General features: G+C 34.1%; 1 protein-coding gene across 3 annotated transcripts; it reads left to right on the top strand.

The window, feature by feature from the left end:
- Positions 1-1,799: 1,799 nt before the first annotated feature.
- Positions 1,800-24,756, top strand: LOC108977406 (otopetrin-2). Of its 3 annotated transcripts, none has more exons than XM_018947071.1 (7): positions 8,039-8,187; positions 20,645-21,148; positions 21,271-21,387; positions 21,472-21,689; positions 22,851-23,795; positions 23,854-24,030; positions 24,106-24,756. In XM_018947071.1, the coding sequence occupies exons 1-7, from the start codon at positions 8,039-8,041 to the stop codon at positions 24,444-24,446; spliced, it is 2,451 nt and encodes an 816-aa protein (XP_018802616.1). In that variant the 3' UTR covers positions 24,447-24,756. The 3 variants fall into 3 exon arrangements, with proteins under 3 accessions (XP_018802618.1, XP_018802616.1, XP_018802617.1); XM_018947072.1 differs by having other exon boundaries at positions 8,083-8,187; positions 20,645-21,154; XM_018947073.1 differs by lacking the exons at positions 8,039-8,187; positions 20,645-21,148 and adding an exon at positions 1,800-2,034.
- Positions 24,757-25,171: the final 415 nt, after the last annotated feature.

A 25,171-nucleotide genomic window follows, 5' to 3' on the forward strand; every position in this document is an offset into this window, starting at 1 on the left:
CTGTCAAACTACGAAGTAAACATCTGCCAAAAACTCTTTCTGAAATCTTTAACCCATTTTTGAGATGCGATCGCTCAAAAATATATACCCTATTTCAATAACTTACTCTACGTGCCAGTGAAATCCCTTCGACTTTATATATTATACTTATGGTATATTGTACAAAGTAGTACTTGGTAGAAATATTTACATCTATTTAAAGGAATTTGGAAGCTTAGAACATCTTAATCAAGATATCACATTACCTTAATGCCATGAGTAGATTTCTTTTCGAAACATTTTTATAAACAACACAATGTTATTGCAGTTTGACTGTAAATAACTACTAGTATCCTTGTATTATGTACAAGCAAATATTCCAGCAGTCGACTTGGTTTCATCTAATCTATTCTGACAACTTTGATGTCAAAGGTGCAACATGCGTTGGAAGACCAATTGTCAAAACTATGGACAAAGAAAGGGAAATTGTCGAGTCCGACCGTAATGTGAAAACTGCTTCGATTGGCTTAGAGCTAATCATTACAAACAAAACCTTTATAACCAAGATAATAGCCATATGAGCTGCTTAATCGCATCGAAATCATTCAAATTATGACGCGGTGTACCCCTGATGGTGGAGAATGGAAAAGCTAGCGTAAAAGATACACAAGAACAGAAAAGAATAATCTATCGCTTGACGTATCTACATCAACAAATGGTTTGAATGGGCTTAAAACTTGTGTGGAAGGAAACTCGCGTATTTAGTTACTGAGCCTTGTAGGAATGAGTCAAGGTTAAAAATTATTGACTGACTACGTTGGGCACTTTTTAGTTTGAGCACCACGCTATACTATACTATACATGAATTGGTCAGCCAATTTTTCAAATATCGATCTGAACTTATGTATACGTCCTTTTCTGTGTAATAAACTGTTGATTTGTCAGAACCGGATCCGATATCGGACAACTATAGCATTTACTATATAAATAGACAGTATAACGGGGCATGTCCCTGTATATATGCGAACTAGTCCCTAAGTTTTTGATATATCGATCAGAAATTTTTGGCACGACCTTGCGCTTTTGAGAGGAAGCCCATTTATCGGAAGCGCCGATACAAACAGACATATTAAAACCAAGTTCGTGTATGGAAAACTTTTTTACAAGACACTTTAGCAATTGGCTATCATACAAACTAAACGATCAAACTGAAATTCTTGTATTGAAAACTTTTTATTTCAGAAGGTGTTTGCACGAAGTTTTTGTAGATTGTTATCTAAGTTATTACTAAAATCTCCAAATAAATTGGTCAGATCGAACCACTATGCATAAAAAAATTAATGAAATTAAATTCTTCTTATACCAAAGTATATAGCTATAATACATATGTGACGAGTTTTATTTTGTAATCATCTTAACACCCTTTTCTTGCATCAAACTAAATATAATTCAACAAATTAACAGATTTGCAATTACACATCTTTTTATTGCTAACGGTATAAGTTCGATGACACATACTATTTAAATATAGTAAGTATGTATTAAAATATTAATATATTTCAAGCGATTTGTCACTGGCATTAGACGGGCATTTAGTTAAATAAACACGTTCAACGTACTTATCAATTTACGCGCACGAACTTGCAAAATTAACACCACATCGATAAGTAAATTTTGGGCAAGCAAGTGAAAGGTATTGGACGCGCTCAGTAGGTTTCGCAAAATAGCCGGACTAACTTGCAATCGAGCATTTAGAGAAAAGTTAAAAAAGTAGTAATAGAAATAAAATCAAAATCATTCAGGGAAAGTGCGAAAATTAATTAAAGCAAAAAGTGCTAAAAATGAGCAGTGGAAATTAAAACAAAATTTATAAAAATTAAAAAAAATATATTGTTTACTAAAGTCAAAGTGTGTGTTTAAGAAGCAGTGAAAAAATATTGTGAATTATTTCTGCGTATAAAAAAATTCCAAAATATCAAAAAGCATATAAATGCCTAGCCGTCCACTAACGATACCACTGCCAAAATACTACAGAATGCCTTCGGTGAGATTCAGGTAGGATGAGAGGAATAGTGAAAACTCTTTTTAACTCAAAATATACTCGCACTTTCTAAATACATTTAGTACAGCTAGTTTTGCCACTAAAATCTTGAACCTGAAACCGCAATGAATGGGCTGCTAATTGTCATTGTGCCAGCCGAGCCTAGCATTTTGAATGGATTACAGAAACAACAAAGCGTTGCGAGATTTTTTAGATAATTTTGTGTGGTTTACACACGCCAGCTTTTTTGCGAATTTTTTCCGCTCTTATCACAAGCAACTTTGGAAAAGTATCTACGCTAAGGAAGTGACATCACAAATTCAACAACAACAAATACAAAAAAAGCAACAACAATCACAACAGCAACAAAAACAATCACAACAGCAGCAATCATCTCAGCGACAGTAAATGCGAATCATTTAAAGAAAGCAAATGTGTTTTCCCACTTTTAAGTGCCGTTTTTGCGGTGTAAATTAATGAAAGCAAATAACAAAACGGCAAAACAATAAAATAGAGTGTGTGGAGAATTCATAACACAGAGATTTATTATTTAAATTTCATATGAACGCACACATTTCCCCAATTTCACGCCGCCAAATAGTGTTGTGACGAAATTTTCACTTGAAAAGACAGCAGTCGCCAAATCATACATATGTGCTTGAATGTGTTAATTGGTGAAGCTTGATAAATTTACAATATGTATTTGTCTGGCACATGTATCATAATTTGCCAATTTAATTACGAAAATCTCACTTTGCCAACGAGTCTTGATATGACGAAAACGATTTAATGCAAATATGAAATTGGACAATGAAACAACAATTCTATATATAACAAGATAAGACGTTAACTTCAGTTGTGGCGAAACTATAATACCCTTCACAAATAAAAACTTTAAAGCAACAGCACTAAAGTTCAAGTCAATTATATGTGCCAAATTTTATTTCAAATAATCTATGCCAAATTTCTGGAAAATATCTTGTCAAATAAATATTTTTCAAAAAAAGCTTTGATTTTGACCGATCAGTTTGTATGGCAGCTACATGCTATAGTGATCCGATCTGAACAATTTTCCGGGAGAAAGTATTGTTTCCTTGCGTAATAACCAATGCCAAATTTCATGATGATATCTAGCCTAATATAAAAGTTTTCCATACAAGAATTAGACTTTAATCGATCTGTTTAAAAAACCTATATGCTATAGTGGTCCGATCTGATTATTTATTCGGAGATTGTAGCGTTATCTTAATCAATAATCTATGCCAAATTTCATGAAAATGATCGTGTCAAATAAAGCAGCTTTCTATACAAATTTCTCATTTTAATCGATCGGTTTGTCTGACAGCCATTTGCTCCAGTCATCCGATCTGAACAATATATTCGCAAATTAAAGCATTATCATGGTCAATAAGACTCAACGAATTTCATGAAGATATCTTGTCTAATAAAAAAGTTTTCCATACGAAAGATTTATTTTAATAGTTCAATTTGTATGGCAGCTTCCAACATATAAGCTACCTCTTAAAGTCACAAGATCGTGTGCGAAAATTAAGATTGATATCTAAGGGACAAGCTCGCATACATAGAGGGCATGGCTGACTGAGACTGTCATGCTGGCCATTTATATGGTAGTTATATCTCTCTTATAAGACCTCCGACTTTTAGATGTTACAACTGTTGTGGCAAAATTAATATTGGGTTCACGGTATAAAAGCATACATTATATAGCTACCTTCATAACAAAGTCATAAGTAACATTTAAAAAAAACAAACACGTGCAAAAATCTATTGTTAATTAGCTGTTAATGCCTTTCTAATTGGTTAGCTTTCGGAAGTACATTAGTGGAGGATTATATCTGAATATATAGTATAACAATAACAATAACGTGCCAAGGTTAAATGTTTCCTGAATTTTGAATTTTGAATTTTGAATTTTTCTATTATTTTCTAACTTTGTTTACTAAACTTATACTGTTATTACAAGTAACCTAAATGTTCTGCTAAAAAATATTTCTATTAATGCATTATTGCATTTTTATACTCTTACAATATGTTTCTCAGATTATAAAAGATTTGTTCCGGACAGGGTTGCTTGTCAAATCAAAAACTTAACGAGATTCATATGAAATTTATTCAAAATGAGGAAGGGTATTAAATATAGGATAACTATCTGTCCGTTAGTCTATCCCATAATAGAATTATCGAAAGCTAGGGTAAAAATCTTTATCCAAATTGATAGACTTATTTACTAGTTTATACTCTGAAAAGATCGGAGTAAATCGTCATATATCGAAAAACTGTCAGTTGTGGTTTCAAAACTTTTAAATATTGGATGTAGTTCCGTATTTTAATAAGTTATACAGGACCAGGTAAAAAAAAAATCCATTAATTTTTCAATAAATTGCAGGTTTTACTTTTTTTTAGAATGACAGATTTTTATTTGCACCGCTTTATTCGATAACTTGTTGCAATTTTGAAAGTAATTTCATGTCACTTTAGCCTCGTCTCTATTGGCTAAAAACCGTAACTGTTAGTTTTCATAAACTACATTCATCCATAGCCAGGAACAAATAATAATCGTATGTGGTAACATCCGGACTGCAAGGTGGTTACATAAAAACTCCCAACCACGCTGCCGAAGTTTCTGGCAAGGCACTATCGATGTGTTTGGCATGACCACATCCTTATAAAACGCAAATCTTTTCCCGTTAGCCGACGAAGCTTCTGGGGACAGCTTCCTTCAGATTGTCCAATTTTTGGCTGTAAAATACGAATTAAGAGTTTAGCCATAGGAGAGCTGCTCATAATAGATAACTCCTTGTAGATTGCACCAAACAAGCAACAAGACTCCCTTGACCGCCAATCTCTGCGTGATTTGACAACACCGTTTTCCATTCCCAACTAATCGACTTTTCATCAGCAGTAACTAACCGATTGAGAAATGGATTGATTTGTTGCAATTCAGTAGCAATATATCACAATTATCAGAATGATGAAAGGAATGGAATTTGGTTTACCAGTTTTAGAGTGCGCTTACTTTTTATTTAACATAATTTATCGAGAGGGCTACTTGGATTTAAGAACTAAGCTTCGGATTTCTGACCATCGAAAGATAAGGGACAAAACTAGCACGGAAATTATCTTAAACACTTTTCGTCCTTGAAGTATTTTTAACCATTGTTAAGATAACAATATTTCAAGAGTACTAAAGTATGTCGAAACTAGTACTGGCAACAATCTACAGACATCTCCCAGCAAACTGCCATCTCTGCGACATGACTTCGGAAACTTCGTAGCCCCTATTTCTAGGTTGCGTAGCGATCTGCAGAACTATATTCGAAGTGGGAGCACATTGCCTTGCTAAAAGCTTTGCTAGTAATATCCTGAAATTCAACAGAAGCCGTGTGAAAGAGACCAAAGCGCAATAAACTTCAGATCATAGTACACACCTCAATTTAACTCTAACTAATTATATAGATCTATACTGATAACATTACATATGATAAAAAAGCACCTACAATGTGTACTTTCAGAAATATTGTCTAATAAAGAAGCCACTTAAGACACATAACACATAATTTCCCTGTCCTGATATAAATACTTTATTATTGTTGCTAACCTATAAATCTATTTTTGCTTAAGAAATTTTCTATTTATAAATAAAAAATATTTAAAATCTACTGCAAATGCATTGCTACGCATGAAAAATTATTGAAAAATCGCAAACTTTGAATTAAAAGCTCTTCGAACGCGACTTTTTGATTAATACACTTAATTGCCTTCGCTAATAGCTTATGCATATTTGCAAAACACTAAAATAACGATACAAGAGTAAAAAAAAATATTTCACACTGAAATTTCTGGCAATAAATATCCTATCATAAATCTCTTTGGATGGAGAAAGAGAAATAAACAAAAGAGCTTGATAAACACAGTAAAACCTTGATAAAGCTACTTTGAACCAGGAGAACAAATTTTATATAGAATATTAGGAAATATGTGCATGGAAAATTAGGAACCCTTGGGGTAAAAAAAATTTTAATTTAACCTTGAGACAAATGCCGGTAAGATGGATATTTACAAGGAGGTGCAAGATCCCGTCATGGAAATCCCCATGCACTCAATGCAGAAGGTTGAACTAATATGTAGGAGCAAATCAAGTAGCTGAGAGTACTTTTGAACAGCAAACTGACATGAAAACTCAATGAGAGAGTGAAGAACTGACCTAATACCTGTCCTTATGCATTGGTGTCAAGCCAAACTTTCTTTTCGGTGCTTTGATGTGTTGCATACCTTCCAACAAAATCTTATAAAAATAACCGTTGTAGCTAATAAAGCGACTTGCTGATCTCCGCAAAACGGGATCATTAAGAATCAGTCCAACAGCTTTACTAGAAAGGCTACTCAACCTGCCACCAATTGACATTACAGTGGAAGATCTCAAGCGAGGCTTGAAGCTGACGTAATACTGCAATATATTTCAGGCAGAAGCTACAGAGATGTGTAGGAAACGACGTAAAGAACATCAATACTTATAAATGTCAATAGCCAAGTATTAGTGAATGTCTTTAGAAGCAGGATGCAGGATCGTCAAGATCACGTGCGCTTTCTTCCAAGGAAGCAAAACACGCTAACTTAGACATCTAGAAGATTCTCAGTTCAAGGGGCTGGATAATGTATCAAATTAGACGACAAGTCACTATTAAAGTGCACAAAAAGTGTTGACGTCCAGCACGATGTAAATTTCAGCTCATATGACCTGCATTTAGCATTACAAATTGGACGTGGCAGCCAGTCAGTGTAACCCAATCTAACCTAATCTTTCTTTCTAACCAAAGGTTGAAGTTTTTAAACAGTTCAATTTCGAAATTTTATGTAAAATAATTCTTCTCTCCAGATTAACTTCATAAAACGGACTAAATCTCTCGAAAAAAAATGGTTTGAATCTCATACCTTCAGAGAAGTGACCATTTACTCAGATAGCAGAGCGGCGATACTAGCCTTGAACTCATTTATAGTGCATTCAGGCTTTGTCGAGGAGTGCCTAATCTCGCTATCAATAGCATCGAGTGTCTTTGTGGTCAAAATGTTACGGGTGCCGGGCTAACAAGGAAAGGCACCCTAAAACAGGTATCGGTGGAATGGTAGCTTCCTATTACTGGATAGCTGGGCTTTGCGGAAGCTTGGCCAGGCTTGATTCGATACATGCGTTGCCACAAAGGCCTTTTGGCCCAAGATTAATCGCAGGAGATCTAATTTCTTTGCCTTCAGTAAGAGTAGCCTCTCCCTGGTTTTGAGACTTTTAACAGATTATTGCTCTATTGGCGTCCATGCTGTAAGATTGAGAATCTTACCAGACGCCATTCGCAGAATCTGTATGGTAGAAGATGAGGTGAAAACAACTCAAAACTCTTCCTTCTTTACTGTCCCGCGTTTGGGATGTTAAAACTTAAACTTTCGTAGTTTCAGAAATCTCACCGAACTGACGTGAGTTTAAGTTAAACGCATATGCAAATTTGTATTGGTTAATAAGCGTATTGCTAATTTATATGTTTTAACAAAGAAGTTCTTATTTTCTATGGCTTCACAAAGGACTACATATACCAGTCGACGTAACCTCATACCCAAAATAACTTCATTTTACCATAAATAATAATATCGAAAAACTATATCACATAGCCTAGTCTCACTGCATTCTCCGCAAAATTATGAGTAATAAAATTTGTAAAGGTGCTAATAATTCGCACAATTAAAGAGTAATGAGCACATAGCCAGTGCAAACTAGTTGAGTTTTTTCTACTCTGATTTGTGACGCGCACTTGTCGACGCCTACCGAGCTCAGTCTACTGAGCATCTTCAACTTTCGCAGTGGAAACAGATTTTATCGAGACGTGTGAATAATCTAAGTAGACGAGTAGATTTACGAATGTTTAGTACTACAAATACACTTCGATGTTCACAGTTAACTCTGTAATCTGAAGAACTTGAACTCAGTTTGATTTAAGCTTTCGTCGCAATATGTCGATGAGTGATCTGTATCGGCCGCGACAATCCTCGTTGGGCGGCGGTGTGGGTAGCAGAGCATCCGCCGTTCTCGGCCCATTGGGCTTGTGGAAACCGAAACAACGCGTTCGCTATCACAATGAAATGCCAGGCGATGTGCAAAAGTTTGTTTAAATAATTAAAATAAAATCAAAAATAAATGAAAATAAATATTTGAGGAAACGTTGTTTGGTGCTGTGCGTAAGCAATATAACTGTGAACTCGATTGCGTTTCGAAGTGATATATGTTAACACGAAGTTACTGCCATTTACAAAGGGCTTCCAACCCTTAGCGTTGATAGTTATGCGCATTAATTTGAATTGAGCTATTGTATTGGTAACAAACAAATCATTACATTCTACTTCGAAAAAGCATTAAAAACCACTTTGAACCACTTATTTGCAAAACAAACTGGATTATTAACTTCCTTGAATATTAAGTAGTTGGAACAATAGCGAACAGATTACGAGGTGAATGTGTTTGTCCGGCACCACACTTTGGAGAATAGAATTTCTAAGCTTAGTTTTTCAAGTACATCAAAGAGGAAAGGAAAGCTGTTAAGTCGAGATTTTCCAAGACAATAAGTAATTGGAGACGTAAAAAATTCGCAAAATTTTATGTGGCTTGAGGAAAATGATTTCTTTCTTCCAAAAGAAAGTCGAAACAAGAAAAGCCTGAATTTCGGATGCAATAATTTTATTTCGATCGATCACTTTGTATGTTTGTATATACTACAGGTAATCTTGAAACAATTTATTCGAAGATCATAGCGTTATCTTGGATAAAATTCTATGCTAAATTTCGTGGCATATCTTGTCAAATAAAAAAGTTAACAACAAAAAAGCAGCTTTTTGGGAAGAAAAAGAAGTGTGACAATTTCCAGAAGGATATCTCAAAAGCTGAAGAATCTCCAAATAACATATTGAAATAGGAAATATTGCTGCTATAACCTCGAGTAAGCACTTTAATTATAGCTGTTAGATTAGAATAAGTTTGCTCGGTTTCATAAGAGATATTGGATTCTTCTTTGAATCGAACTGTTCTTGTCCTTCTCTTCATTTGTAAAACACTTTGCTTCAAAGATTCGAACTTCAACTAATAAGTCGTTGTTGTTGTTGCTGTAGCGGCAAAATTTCTCTGAGTTGACAGTCCTTAGCTGAATAAAAGTCCGGATCCGTTCCGTTGCGTAAGCCCGACCGACGTGAGAACCGGTCTAATAAGTCGATGGGACTTGTGCCAACTGACTGAAACAACTGAACAACTGAAATGGATTTCTAATAATTTTTCAACAACTTTAATTTAATGTACGGTAGAAATAAGAATGATCCATTTCGAGGTTCTCTACTTTTTTAAAGAAAAAATGCCATGTCGGCGTTAGTTCGCTCTAAGTCTTTTCTATATTTCCTAATTTAAATTAAAATCTAAGTCGGCAGACCCAAAACTCTAGATTATTAACTACTATTATTAATTTTACACATGTTAACGTTAGATTCAGCTTTATAACCTGTCAATAGTCTAAACACATAAATGTTAAAGAATGTTTGAGTGAAATGTAAAACCAAATCATTCATTCATTTTAAACTTAATTCACACCTTCAATTGACCAAATAGTATTATTTACTAATATTAGTTACTTTTCATAACTACTTCTCATTTCAGAAAACAGAATCGCATTTATTGACTTAAGCAACTAATAAAATTTAGCATGTCTCTCCCTCTCGCACAATGTTTTTATGTCCGGCCCTTTGTTAAGCCAACGATCTCGTTAATTATTGTAGCGCGTAAATATTAGACAAGTGCAAATATAATAGGTGTATTATGTGGCGCCCCTCAACCGCCTAGACAAATGATAAATATTTACCTAAAAAAGTATACTTTTGAGCTTTAAATCAATGACGGCTTAAAATTTATTAGCTCGAAATCAAAGCTTCAAAACTGATAGTAATAACATTATTAAAATATAATTAAAAGGTCTGTGCACAGTCACAAAAATTTGGAAAAAATTGCTTAGGAGATTATAACGTTCCCAAAAAGAAAAAATGGAAAGAGTATTTACTCGATTAGTAGCGTAAAGAGAGCTGGCGATGATGAGGTTATCTTACTGCTTTTAGGATCTTTCAAGAGAATATGCGATCAAAACGTGAGTCCACTTTTTGAAATAAAAAAAAGTATTTTCTTAACGGCAAAATATCTTTTATGTTGGCAACGCTGGTTCCTAAAGAGTTATATACAATTAGAATTTTTTTCAAAACAAAAAAATTTTTTTTTCTTAATGTAGAAATATTTAAGAATACACTCAGAAAATTTCATGTTGTTCTGGTCAATATATTCGAAGTTACACGTAAATTTTCAAAGGCGTTTCAAAGTGCTTGGAAGTACAAGGCCTTAAACTGATGTTGTTTGAACAAGCCTTCAAGCGTGGATCCGCCCACTAATTGGTTAGCTCTTCTTCATACACTTTAAAAATAGGTAAAATCAAATAGTAACTACACCCTCTCCTCATACAAGGGTAATGTTGAAACCTACAAAAAGTGTGATAACTCAATAAATAGACACGTTAGAGACAATATATTTTATCCTCGAGAAGGGAAGAGAGGCCTTAATAGGAGCCGGTATCAAAATTAGTAGCAGGGCCACTTTTAGTTAACAATCTATATCTCGGGTTCTGCGCGACAAATTTTAGCCAAATTTTTTTGGTGAAGTTACCAAAACATTGAAAATTAGTGAAATCGGAAGATGATCTTAATAAAACTTCCCACAAATAGCGTATTCAAGATATTTCAACTCATGCCCAAAAAATTTTTGAAAACGAACTATAACATTTCAAAAACCCACATACCAAAACGAATGTTAACATGCACCCTTGCGCATTTGGCTGATTTTTTACCGAACATATCGGCCAATCTTTGATGTCTTAAAATTAAGACAATTAATTATTAAGGGGTTCCATGGGTTTGCAGGTTTCAAAAAATATATTTGTTTTATTGTATTGTTATAAATAGTATTGATTACAGGCAGTCTTCCAGTTTCTTGAGAAAAAACAAATTCTCCTAAAACTTTTTAGAAATTAGAATATTTGGAAAAACAGTAATGGAAACCAAATTCCCATATTCAAATATACTCAATTGAGTTTAAGTCTTGCAAATTATCTCTACAATATAAACACATTATAATATGTATGTCTAATTTCGCATGTACAACAACTAATTCGCAATTGCCAGCTTGTAATTCCTAAATACAACAAAGAAATAATCACATTTTGTTACTTTTCGCATGAAAGTTAACTTTTTCTTCTGCACATTTTATTTATTTTTATTTTTTCTTTTAATTCATATGCAAGTAATTGTTAATAATTCAATTTAACACATTCAAAGCCAAAAAGTGCGATTTTCAATATTGCACAAATTAAATTAGCTTTGCGTCAACATGTGTAGGAAGTCAAGCGAACACAAAATTTTACAAAAACAAATGAGCAATTATTCACAAGCATATTTAGAGAAGTGTATTTGTAGTGAATTTAGCACAAAAAAATGTAAATTCTAGGCAATGTAGGCATTTGAGGGTATTTAAGAGTATAAATGCCGCTGCGTATACGTAATAATTACCTAAAACCAGCAACTGTGGAAAGACCTCGACACCAACCAACCAAATAGTAAATCAGCCACTTATCCTGTAACTTACTATACACATACAAACATACACACCTACACACATATGTGTATGTATGTGCATATTTGGCTGACCAACCAGTCGACCAAATTAACATCAAGCAATTAGTTGACCGCTTAATTTGTTAACACGCTCGGCACGCTTCCTCATAATTTGTTAGCTTTTAGTCAAACTGTACCACTCCGCACCCACATACACCCCCCGACTTACATGGAATAATATGTAATTCTTGCATCTGTATAGGTGATTGTAAGTACATTTTGTAGGTCTGCGTAAATTTGCATAGACTCACTTTCACATTGTACAGTGGTGTGCAAGGAAGTAAGGACGTTTGGTTTAAAACTAAGAAAGTCACGCGTTCAATTGAAATCTTGTAAACTAGTGTCTAAACGTCAGATAAAATCAAGTTCAAACAAATTTTAACGTACAGTGTGACAGAAAGCTCCCAGAAATTGTAATTAAATACCACGGGTATATGACATTTTAAACAAATGTATTTTGCTAAGTTGTTTACAGAAGCTGCTTAGGTCGGTACACCTCAATAGGGCTTTGAGTTTTTTACAATGAATAAAAATATCGAAGAATTTGTCTCAAATTGTGTATTTCTAACCAAATTTCGTGTGCGGAATCGTTGCAAGTATTGGAAAAGGCTAACTGTGATTCAGTTTTATTAAAAACACAAGCCTGCGAGTGATACAAAGCCTTCAACGACGGTCGAAAAAGAGTATACTTCTGGACTACTTTCGACCTGTCCAATTGTTGAAAATAATAAAAAAGTGAAGAACATGGTGCTTAAAAATCCTCAGGTAGAGGGATAGCAAAAGATATTTTGAGTATGAAACGCGGTTTTGCTTGCCTTGTCCCGGTAAAACTGATTTTTTTCAAAAAGAGTACCGTAAACAGATCTCTTCGGACATGCTTGATCATGCGAATTCCGATCCCACATTCTAGGAGAGCATTATAATTGCCGATAAAACATGGGGTTTATCGTCGGAATGGATCCCGTTTTCAGTCGATCGAAGAGATTAAAAAATTATTTTTTTTTCATTTCATTAAATTCTGCAACACCTCTAAAATATTGTCTTAAATTGATCTGAGTAAAAGTTTCGGAAATCCAGCCTTGAGAACTTGTGAGTTCGAGGCTAGCTAGGCTAAGTGCGCCGTCTTTAAAGTAGTCTGGTAATTTGGGTTCAAAAAATCGAAAATGTTTTGTTTGCTTAATTTGAATGTACAATGTTTTGAGAATATACTGTGCAAATTAAAGTCCGCCACTTATTTATTTACCCTTGAAATTTAACTTCAGTAGTTCCGACATGTCTATAGATTATGAATAATCAAGAATATTTGATTTCAGATAACATCAAGAACCAAAATCACGCGGGCCACCCACGTGCATTTTTTTTTTTTTTTTTTTTTTTTTTTTTAGGTTCCACCTTCGAGTGACAATAGTAATAATAATAAAGTATTAAATTTTTTCAAATAAATTTTAAAATAATAAAGATCGTAATTCCGAGAGCAGAATACTTGGAGAGTTGCAAATTTGATACAAAGTTAAATAAAAAAAATTATAATAAACTGAGAAAATTAAGTTCAAAATTATTTAAAAAATTTGAAAGAATTAGAAACTAAAAAAAACATAACAAATATTTTTAATTAATAAAGCTTATCCTTCTTACTTGATTTTTTAACTTGCTTAGATCATTTTCGTTTTGAATATTAAGTAGTGCATTTAAAATCGTCTTAAACTTACCTGAAAAGAGAAAACATATTTATATCTAATTACTTATTTTTATATGCAAGTTAAGCTTATTAAATACAATGATGATGTTTTTGAAATTGAAAATTTTGAAGTCCAATTATAAGAATTATTTGAAAAATTTCAAAAAAAACTCTTTCATATATTTATATCATATATATAAGAAGATCCGACGTTTTCGAATTTTGTTCAGCGATGAGACCCATTCTTGGCCCAGTAGGTATGAATACAAGCAAAAAATTTTGTTATGTGAGAAAATATTGGTGAAAAATGTTATTTTTATCCGAGGAAACACATTAACTCCTTAAGATTTCATATTCTTTCGGTTTTTATCCAAAAGCGAGATTTAAAGCAGAATTTCGTTTCACTATAATAGTTGTGTTCCAATTTGTTGGCTCAATACTGTATACCATTCCAAAATTATATACAAATATAGCACGTTAGACGCGGTTTTACATTATAGTAAAACAGATGTAATTAACATGTAATTTCCTTCCAAACGGCACATTTGTCAGCCTTTAAAGTTTACAAGAGAAAGTTTGTTACACCAAAAATAAGCAAATTTTATGTAGCTCCTGAAATATTTTCTACGACAAAATTCTTCATTAAATAGAGATAAAAAATGCTTTGAAAACGTTTTAGCTGTTGTACATACGTAAGTCGATATTTGGTAATTTAGGAGATTGTACTTTAGAATATTGCAAAACTCGATGAAACTAATTTCAAAGCTTTACTTTTATATCATTTAGTACGTCTATTTTAAAAACTACTAAGATAGTATTAATTTATTGTTACTTTTCATATTTGTGGCGCAACAATACAATATTTTAATTTTTTTCAACTCGTGGTTTTTCTAGTTGATACTAAAAATTTGCATGTGTATATAGACACGTTCATTAAAACAAATCCCCAATTGATTGATGATGTGAAATATTTTTATGGACTGACAAAAGGTAAAAGCTACATGCTTTGTATCAAAACCAAACGAATATTTTGTCTAAGTATCAATATTAATATGGGAGTATATAACATATTATATACTTAAAGTAAGGTAATGTGAAGTTTAAGGTTGGTTCATATTCAAAGATAAGATAATTTTATAAATATGTCTCATATAAGGACTTAAAATCATCAGAGATATTATCGCTTATATTATTATTATATAATCGAAATATTTAGCTATATCGACGGTCATTCTTAGGTTTTGTGATCGTCTTTATCTTTGGCCAATATATTATAAAGGTTGTTATGAATTTAAACCCGACTATGTGCACTCTAGCCAATTTCAAACGTTTTCTGATATTACGTGAATTTTGAAGAACCAATCGTAGTAATTTTAAATTATGAAAAGAGAGGACTCAGTTCAGTACATTTGTTCAGAAATACGAATATATAGTGTGATCCATTTTCCGGTTCCCTACTTTTTTAAATAAGAAAACACAGAAACTTCAAATTTAATGAAGAATGTTTATTATCATTTGAAAGAGCATTCTTTGACATTAATTTTGTTGCAGATAATCCATCCTTTGAGTCCAATTTTCCAAGACTCGTTCGAGCATTTCGAGTGATAAGTAGCAAATGACACTCGTTATGTACTTCTCCAAGGCCTGCATGGAAGCGGGATTGTGCGCATAAACTTTAGACTATCACATATCCTCAGAGCAAAAAAAGTCTAACAGTGTGATATCACCGACGTCTTGTGGAAACCAAACCTTCTATTTGAGACACAAAATAATCAGTTATCATGATATATCATGTCTACTTGGATCATCCGTTATGTTTAGTTCCAACTCTGAAATTTTTATTGGCTTCTTCACAAAGTAATTTAATTTTTTTAGTGAAATTTAAACACAATTTTTTTTGTGTAAAATATTTTATGAAGTTATATATACTCCCTTTTGATTGTACACATGTGAATGAGATTGATTCCACGCTCATAAAATTCTTGAACCTTGCAGGCAAAAAACTGGTCCAAGTGGTTTTTTAATATACAAATTTGTGGTGAAGGTTCTCCCATCCAAAAAAAAAAAATTGGGAGAAACCAAAATCAGTTCGGACTATTACTGGTTTCGGTGCCAAACCTGGAGAATATGATTGGTGTGGTAGTACCACCTAATCAAGCTGCAAAAACTTTTAGCGAGTCAATAAAAATTTTTTTCATCAATCTACCAATGATTTTTTTTTTTTATCCACATCGGTTTCAAGATTTTTCCAGGACGTGGTGCATTTTAAAGATCGTAATTGCTGGAACGAAATTTTGTAAACCAATTTTGGCATTGGCGATCGGTCATCATATCTTCTCCTTACACATCATATAATTTTTGTCTGTTTTGAACGGCATTTTTACCGCCTTGACAGAGAAACATTTGGAAAGGCTGTTTTTGATCTTCCATCTTCGATGGGGCACCAAACAAGAAATATCCCAAAAAATTTAGACATTTTTTTACAAATAAGCCTATAACAAGACTGTTCAGATATATAATGGTAAAACGGTTAAGTATGAACTTGGCTTCGACAAAATTCAATGAAATCAGCTGTTGTCATCAAACGAAATTATTTGTTAAACGACCCAATATTGGCGTTAATCCTAATTCCAAGATAACTTACAAAACAGATATAATTCTCTGCCACTCTCGATTGGTATTAAAGAATGAGATTTGATTTTTTGAATAGAAACAAATCTTCATGAGGTTTAAAGTTTATCCCAAACTGTTGCTGAATAGCACGTTCAGTATTGACTTCTACATCCTAAAAAGCGTCTGGTTTGGCTCCAATTCTTGAGTGGGAAAAATTTCGTTTTTCAAATTCTTTCTCAAAATCCGCCATGTTGGGGTTTGAGACATTCCCAATCCTTGAGAACGTCTAGGAATCGACAAATTTCGGTCTACGTCAGCACTTGCCTAAAAGGCAGCACTATTTTTATTACTTCGAGCAGTTCTTTGCCTTATTGATACTTGAGCATTATGCAAAGAAATTTTCCACAATTAAAAAAATAGTGAGACAGATGGACGATTATTATAACTATAATTGGCAAAAGTGGACGAAGTTGCAATTAAAGAACGATTATTTTGATAAAAAAATTAAATAATTTGTAAAATTTTTTCTTGTGTATAACTTTTCATGATGAAATTATATACATTACTGAATACAGTGAACAAAATATTATTAACAAGTAAGGGAGGGCTAAGTTCGGGTGCGACCGAATATTTTACACTTTTACTACTTGCAAAAATCAAAGCCAGTCAAATACTCTAAGGTGTAAAACCAATCATATAGAGTAAAGTGAGGCAGATATTCGAAAATTCTGATATTAGTTATGTGTATGTAGGGCTATGCCAAGTTTTCGCTCAAATTTATCTATTTTAGGTACAAATGTACACTGTTACGAATAAAATACGCTCTCTTATTTTCATTGGGATAACTCATATATTGGCCGTTATATGCGGTAAAAAGTCACATCGAATTTCGAAAATCTTTATATTAAGTATATGGGGGCATTGGTCCGTTTCAACTAATTTTTACATACAGACTTACCATTTAAGAGAAAGATACCTCAATTTCAGTTAACATATTATACATTGACCGACATTTTCGAACAAAAGTCAACTATAGGTACCAGGGTCTAAACATTCGGAACCTAGGGGCATGAACAGTTTTTATTGAATTTAGTCAATGTTTGCTCATAAAGTGGCAAGCACTAAAGGCATTATTCGGGCAAAGTTTAATCCCGTTATATTAATTCCTTCTTAATTTATATACTGGAAACTGAACGAATCAAGTGGGATTGTGCTATATAGAAAGTAGGTGGTTGTCCTATTTAAATTTTGTCGAAATCGAATATTCGGGTCCGGGGATATGGGGTTTCACCAAAAAGTGGGCGGTGTCACGCCATCTTACCATCTCGGTGGTAAAATTGAATGTCCCTGGCTTATTTAGTTATTGATTTATCGCATTTTTAGTATCTTTTAACAATACTGTTATATGGGGAGTAAGCGGGATTTTTCCCCGATTTCATTCATTTTCACACTGTCGGTAGAAATTCTTACAAGATTTGTACTCGATAATTTTGTTGTAACTTAAGCGGGTTATGAGATATGCACATTAAGCGGTTACATGGGTTTCACAGTTTAAAAAAATCGAAAATTTTTTTTTATCTTATTAAATTCTATAATATCTCTAGAATATTGTCCTAAATTTTCAAGTTGATCCGACTAATAGTTTCGGAGATACAACCTTGAAAAGGTGGACGCTCGAGTCAGGTCAGGTATAGGCTGAGGGCGCAGTAGGTAAAACTTTAAACGCGTTTTTCTCAAAACTATGTTTTCAAAGTCGGCTGTCAAGATTTCTCGCGAACTACTTGACCGATCTTGATGAAATTTTACACAAGTCTTTGAGATATCATTTGCTTGAATGAAGGATTTTTTTTTTTAATTACAACTATTTAAAAACAAAAATCGAGAATCTCCATCGCATTTTTTTATAAAAACGTCTGCCAAAAAGTCAACTTTCATTTTTTTCCCCCTTCGTCCAATAGCTAGTTTAATGTCTTCACTAAAACACGTATTTTTCTATTTTTATTTGAGATGATCCTGAAAGAAGTTCTGTTGACAACGCGGATGCACCATTTTTCGGAGGGACTGTGGGAAATGGCGTCATAATAACTGCCATTTTGATATTTTTTTTTTTTGAAAATTTTACAAAATGTTATTAAATATGAGTATTTTAAACAAAAAAAAATTCATTTCCATATTTCATTTTTTATATGTAAAAAAAATTATTGAAAAAAGGCCGGTTTTTTCCCCAAGGAAACCCATGTAACCCCTTAAGCTTATTAGAGGGCAGGGCAGAAATTTCAAGTAAAACCCCACAAGTATTACATAAATTTCTATTGCAGCAATAATGCAGCGCTGTACATTTTTCTTAAATTTTGGTATTTGAATAAATAAATGACCTAGCAAAAATAAATAATATACTGATATATAGTATGTAGATAATAAATAATTGATATTTGAATGAAAATAGATAAGGACGATGTGAAATTAAAATTGTATGACTGACATTTAAGCAAGGCCGTCTAGACGCAGCGTTTAGCATTTCCTCATATGAAATTTTAACTGATTTATAATATTTGACAGTTTTATTTTCAATTTGGAATAGAAAAATTGTTATATAAACCACGAGCACACATATTTCGCACATTCTTTGCTGTAAACGCTAACCTTAAAACAAATTCTGTGGTTTGTTAGGCGGAATGTTAAGGGCCATAACAAATAGTACCAGTACTTTAACATTTTTGCTTTTATAAAGAAATGCATATAACATATTTATATTTTCACAAATGTATATATTGATTTTCTCCATTTACAAATACATATATATGCGAATAATTTGAATTTGATGAAATCAATCACGCTTTCACTGACACATCATCAATCTTCTTATCAATTTAGGCGGTGCATAATTGACTTACACAGAATATGGTATTTCAAGTCCAAATGGAAAATATTTAAGGATTTTTTGAACAATAATTCGCCCTTGTGGTGTATTACGACAGTTCATTGTCAGTTTAAATTTAAATTTTAAACTCGTCGGTTGTGGGTTTAGAGTGACGGTTAATATCGAGAAAATAGGATATAAAAAATATTTAAGAAATAACAGTTGTATAGTCAAATACAAAACACGTGTTTTAAATGTTGCTTTGCCACTCACCACTTAAATACTAACTAAAATACTACAAATAAATAATCTGTTCAAATTTAACACGGACTGCGTAACATTTTTCATGCATAGACTAATAAACTATTTTTTCATAAACTTGTTATAAGACTCGTTTGGGATGGTTATCAGCGAAGTTTGGTTTCTCGGGTCAATTTTGGAGCGCCATTCGCTTAATTGTTGCACAATTTTGGCATCATATTCACTCACGTCTCGTTAGCTATTAAAGTGTTAGATGACTCTAAGCTCCTCAGCTACGTTGTCAAACCTCTCTTTTGCGACTAGGCTTTTGGTACTGTGCCTTATACCCAAAATATTATCAAACAAGAAAAACGTTGACTTCGGCTAATATACCCTTCACAGGTGCATTTCTTTTACTATGTGTTCATTTGTATAGCAGCTATATGCTATAGTAAGCAGATCTGAACAATTTCTGCCGATATATCTTGAAGATATATCTTCAAATGAGGAAGTTTCCCATGCAAGCATTTGATTCCGTTCATTCAGTTTTTATGGTAGCTATATGCTATAGTTAACCGATCTGAACAATTTCTTCGGAGATTACATTGTTGCTTTAGATGTGCCAACTTTTGTGGATATACATTGTCAAATGTGAAAGTTTTTTATACAAGAACTTGATTTCGATCGTTCAGTTTGTATGGCAGCTATATGTTATAGTCGTCCGATATCGGCAGTTCCGACAAATGAGTAGCTTCTTGAAGAGAAAATGACGTTTGCAAAATTAAAAAACGATATCTTAAAAACTGAGGAACTAGTTCGTATATATACAGAAAGGTAGAGGGACGTGGCTGAATCGACATTTATATATTATATTGTATATACTTTATAGGATCTCCGCCGCTTCCTTCTAGATGTTACAAACTTTGTGGCAAACTTAATATACCCTGTTCAGAATATAAAATTACTCAAACATTACTCAAATAACTACCAAAAATGGCTTGAGTCGATCTATAAGAGATGTTAAGATCTTCTGCTATATACATAGCTGATGCTAACACGATGATTTTCAAGCACTGTAATTTATTTAACTTTGTTGGTGTTATCATCATAACACCTTCACGGATTGTGTTTGAGCACTTTTAACAATTCTGAACGCCCCGTAAAACCTCGCAAGCATTTTCAACGCTGCTCAAAAATTTTCCATGATAAAAATCGCCAACTAGCTTCTCACCTCGTTAGCAATCGTTTGGGGAGCAGTTTCATTGGACTAGTCCGAGTCACATCTGATTAGATACAACAGCAAATTTAAGATTCCCTTCACTTTACAGCACACTGTTATGCGATCTAAGTCACGATATCACACGACACGAAGCGCAGCTTACGCACTTTAGCACAGACACGCACCACATTGTCACTAAACACACTTGCTTGCCAACACTTCTTCGTACTTAATGTGAATATAATTCTATTTTACACGCAGCAAAAACCAAGCGGCCAACAATAGTGATTACTTTTACAAGACCGTCGATATAAAACCAATATCCTCACTCTCTATACCAACGATCGTAGCTACACCCTCCTACAATCAGTCGACGCAATCGAAACGTCTCGCGCGCACACCTTGCGATCAGTGCGGCTACCATAACGTGCCGATCATGGCACACCCCATCTCACCGTTAGTGCGTTCACAAACAAATCTGGAGCTTGTCAGCACGGGCAATGCGCGACAGGCTCTACTACCGGCCATTGAGTTTACCAGCCATGGCAATGGTAGCGGCGGTGAGAAAAACGATAAACTAGAGAAGCACTCGAATGGCATTCCACCGACGAACAGCAACAGCAACAACACGAGTATACAAACTTTGCAAATATCACGACGTCCATCGCTGCTGCTGCAGGATATCTTGGCACGGCGACCATCGGCGTTGTTTCGCGGCAAGAATGGCAAGGAGGCGAATGGTCATGCGTCGAAAAGTCCTTTCGGGTACAGGTTCAAGCATATGCGGCATGCTCTTCTTTTTTTGTTTTTGTTTTTTTTTTTTGTTTTTGTTGTGCACATTTTCTCTTCAAATTTATTTATTGTTTTACTTCTCTCCATGTAAACAGTCGGTCACTTGCGGACACCGCCGCCACCTCTATGGTCACAATCAACGCACATGGAGATGGAGATGATCGCCACTTTGCGGCGAAGCAAATGAAAGTCAAAAATCGGCGCAAAGGCAAGTAAGTATATGACGAAGTGGTTCGAAATATTATCCCAACTATTGTGTTTTTGACTTTATCAATTGCATTTGTGTTTGTTTCCAGTGACGCTTTGAGTGCTGCACTTTCGGCATTTTATTGTAAAATACTAGTTTTGGTGGGCGTATGTTTGCCCATTACCGAAGTGATATCAAAACAAATACCCAATTATGTATACCAGGGCTTCTATGTTTATTTGTATATGGGAAGCATACTTTTTGTTGCCTTCCTTTATGCAACGACGTTACGGAATCGTACGCTTTTCAATGCCTTGAAGACTTTTCGTAAGTAAAAATTTTTTATGTACCATATATAAGTAGAAGGAAATCCGGATATGAGAGGAATATTCAGCAGAAATTACCATTTTGGAATAATCTCAATTTTCTAAGACCTAACAACTAATGGCTTCTAGCTCTAATCGCCTTCTGTGTCTGAGAAATTAAAGTTTGAAGCACGGAGACGAATTTACGTCAAGCCAACTACCACGAAGTCCTTTCTAGCTACATTGTTTGATATAAATAACCTTCGACTTGAAGTTCGCTTAATAAGGAACAAATACTTTTTATGGAGATCTTTATATTCATACTTTGATCGGTCGACCTGAATGGCTAATGGTCCGATCTGAACATTTTCTTCGGAGATTGTGTCATTGTTTTGGACATAGCCCATGTTTCGCCAAGATATCTTGTCAAATAATGCCATACAAGAACCAGAATTTGATCGTTCTGATCTACAGTATGCTATAGTGGTTCGATATCGAGCAGTTTCTTGGGAAGAATACGATAGAACGGTTACAAAATTTCATATCCATATCGCGTATCATATCCATCTGAGACGTAGCCTCTTCCAACATTTGAAAGAGACAATCTTCAAAAAATAAACGCCAATGAATTTTCTTTCAAATGTTAATGAGCATTCTCTATTAAATTTTAAATGTATGTGTTTTTTCATTAAAAAAGTAGGGAACCTCGAAATTCATCTACCTTTATAAGTATACACTTTATAAACTCTCCTACGTTGCCTTAGGGACTCCAACTTATCCTTCAGGGTATGCAAATTTTGTATTAACTCATCATCTTTAATGGAACCTGTAAAGAAAAAATCCATTCTTTTCCCGTATTTCCTAGAACAAATTGTCAAATTTAGGCCATTTTTCAGGACTCTGGACTAACTTATCCATTTAAAGAAAGTGTTTTTCTAAGCATGATCACGGAAGTCATGTATAGTCCTTCTTAATCTGATGATCGCATTAATTATTACCAATCTTTGTTCTCACATGTGAGTTTATAGCACCTGACCTATTTGTATATCGTAGCTTCCATGAAAATTCCTTGAAATATTAGACCCTTAAGCATTTTTTGTGAAGCTACATAAATATGTCTGTGATAATTTTTAAAATCGCCCTAGGAAAGAACAACTAATAGTAATTTATTTTATATGCACAGATGAGGAAACCCAAAACATACATTTGAAACACAAGGTCACACATTTCGGCAGTTTTTATCTGCGCGTCGGCGCCATTGCTTTTGCCATCGGCACTATGGTGTATTCGGGTTTGGAATTCGGTCAGTATTTTGAATTGAATGGCAAGGCCGGTTGTGGTGATGTCTTTATTGCAATCACACCAATTTGCCGCATGCTGCTCGCTATCGTGCAAATACAGTTTATCTTCCTCAATACAACCTATTTGGATATGGCGCGTCACAAGGTCGTCTGTCGTTTTGGCCTAATGCACATGGTTGCTACCAATTTGTGCGAGTGGTTGTATGTGTTAGTTGAGGAGACGAAACATGAAATCTTTCACATTGGCCACCACGAAAGCGATGCAACTGATGCGCTATTCCCAACCGAGTCTCACGGTACTTCCGATTGGACTGATGAATCTCTAACACATACACAGCATATTGCGGACAGCATGAATAATACGATCGCGACTACTATACAGAATGTACTCACAAATGCAACGATAGCATCAGCGGGTAACACATCAACGCAAGTTTCGGTCGGTTGTTCACGCACCAATATTATGGGCGCATTGGTGCAGGAAGTGGCGCCATTCCTCTTCCCCTGTACCATCGAGTATTCACTCATTTGTGCCGTTATACTTTATGAGATGTGGAAGACAGTACGCTCTATTCCGGATATTGATCGATCTAGAAAGAGTTCGATAAAACCGGCACATCAGAAACCGGCAAATCATTTCTCCGTCGATTGTTCACAGTCGCATAAGGGGCTCTTCTTCGGTATAATTATGATTGTAATGACGATTATATCGATGATCATGTACTTTGTAATGTATACTCAACCGGGCTATGAATTGGTTGCAACGCAAGAGGTCACCATTTGGGAAATAATTACATACTTCATATGCACAACGGCCATAATTGCTGGTAAGGCCGCGTACAACCACTACATTTAAAGTAATGTAAAGGATTTTCAATTTCGTAGGTCTCATATTGATACGCGATCTGAAATATGTGCAAAACTCCAGCGATGATCATCACTCAATGGAACTGGACAATCAATTGCTGATTGTAGCGCAGACTGGTGTTTATCTCTATGGCATGTTCAGCATTTTGGGCAGCTACTTCTCCAAATGGGATGCGGTGCCGGATCGTATAGAGGGTAAGTGAGAATCAACCATCAATTTCGCATGTGCGATCTTTACTTTTCTCATATTTCACTATTCTCATTCTAAAGGCATTGTTGCTGAGATCCTTGGTTTGGTAGAGACCTCACTACAGACCATGTTCATACTCCATGCGAGCCATCGTCGCTGTAAAGGTGCCAAACAGGCACGCCGTAAGCCGGGTCGCGAAATTGTTACATTTTTGCTTATAGTAAATATTGCAATTTGGTTCATCAACACTCTGATCAAAGGACGTGCAGTTTTTCGCGAGACAAATCTGGTGTTTTTTGGTGTTTGGGGTTGGACTATCATCACACACATATCTATGCCACTGGCAATATTTTACCGTTTTCACTCGACAATATGTCTTTTCGAAGTGTGGAAAATCACTTACAAAGCAAAGACACATTGAAGGAAATAACTTTTTCTTTTAGCTGTTACGCAATACATTCGACAAAATTGAACCGAATAGTTTCAAGAAAAACATTTAATTGTAATTTTTTAATTAGTTATATCTATTTATGTTCTTAATTATTTTTATGATTAGTCAAAGCATGCAGAATTATAGTAAACTAAGCATTTTTCCTTTGAGCCAGTATTTTTCTATAGAACAATGTATTATTATAGATATGTACCCATGTATTTCACATATTTGTAGATATCATAAGTGATAAGAAAGTATACTAAGTGCTTTTTTGAATGTAGATAAACATAATTTAATATTGTACAATAAAAAAAAAATATTTTTTGACACATTTGCAAAAAAAAGTATAGTAAATATGAACTCAGCTTCTGCACTAATACTGTTTCCATGGACTTTAGTGTCGAAAATAGTATCAATTTTTCAGTGCCTTATGCTACAATTGGAAAATGGATAAACTCGGGCAAAATCTAATATCTCCTACAAGTAAATTTCTTTATGGGGTTATATAAACTTAAAAAAAAAGCCTTTTGTCTTTCTTATACATACATATAACAAATGTACATATGTATTTCTAAACAAACTTCGACTTATTTTTTTATATTTACATATATTAATAATATGTACCACTTTGGTCGACCACTTTTTGCCAGTTTCGCTAGAGACATCAGTGTCAATCGAAATTTCGAAATTACCAGAACGGATGCGACGAACCA

This window comes from Bactrocera latifrons, unplaced genomic scaffold, assembly GCF_001853355.1.
Source record: "Bactrocera latifrons isolate USDA-ARS-PBARC rearing strain unplaced genomic scaffold, ASM185335v1 scaffold_89, whole genome shotgun sequence".
Classification (NCBI taxonomy): domain Eukaryota; kingdom Metazoa; phylum Arthropoda; class Insecta; order Diptera; family Tephritidae; genus Bactrocera; species Bactrocera latifrons.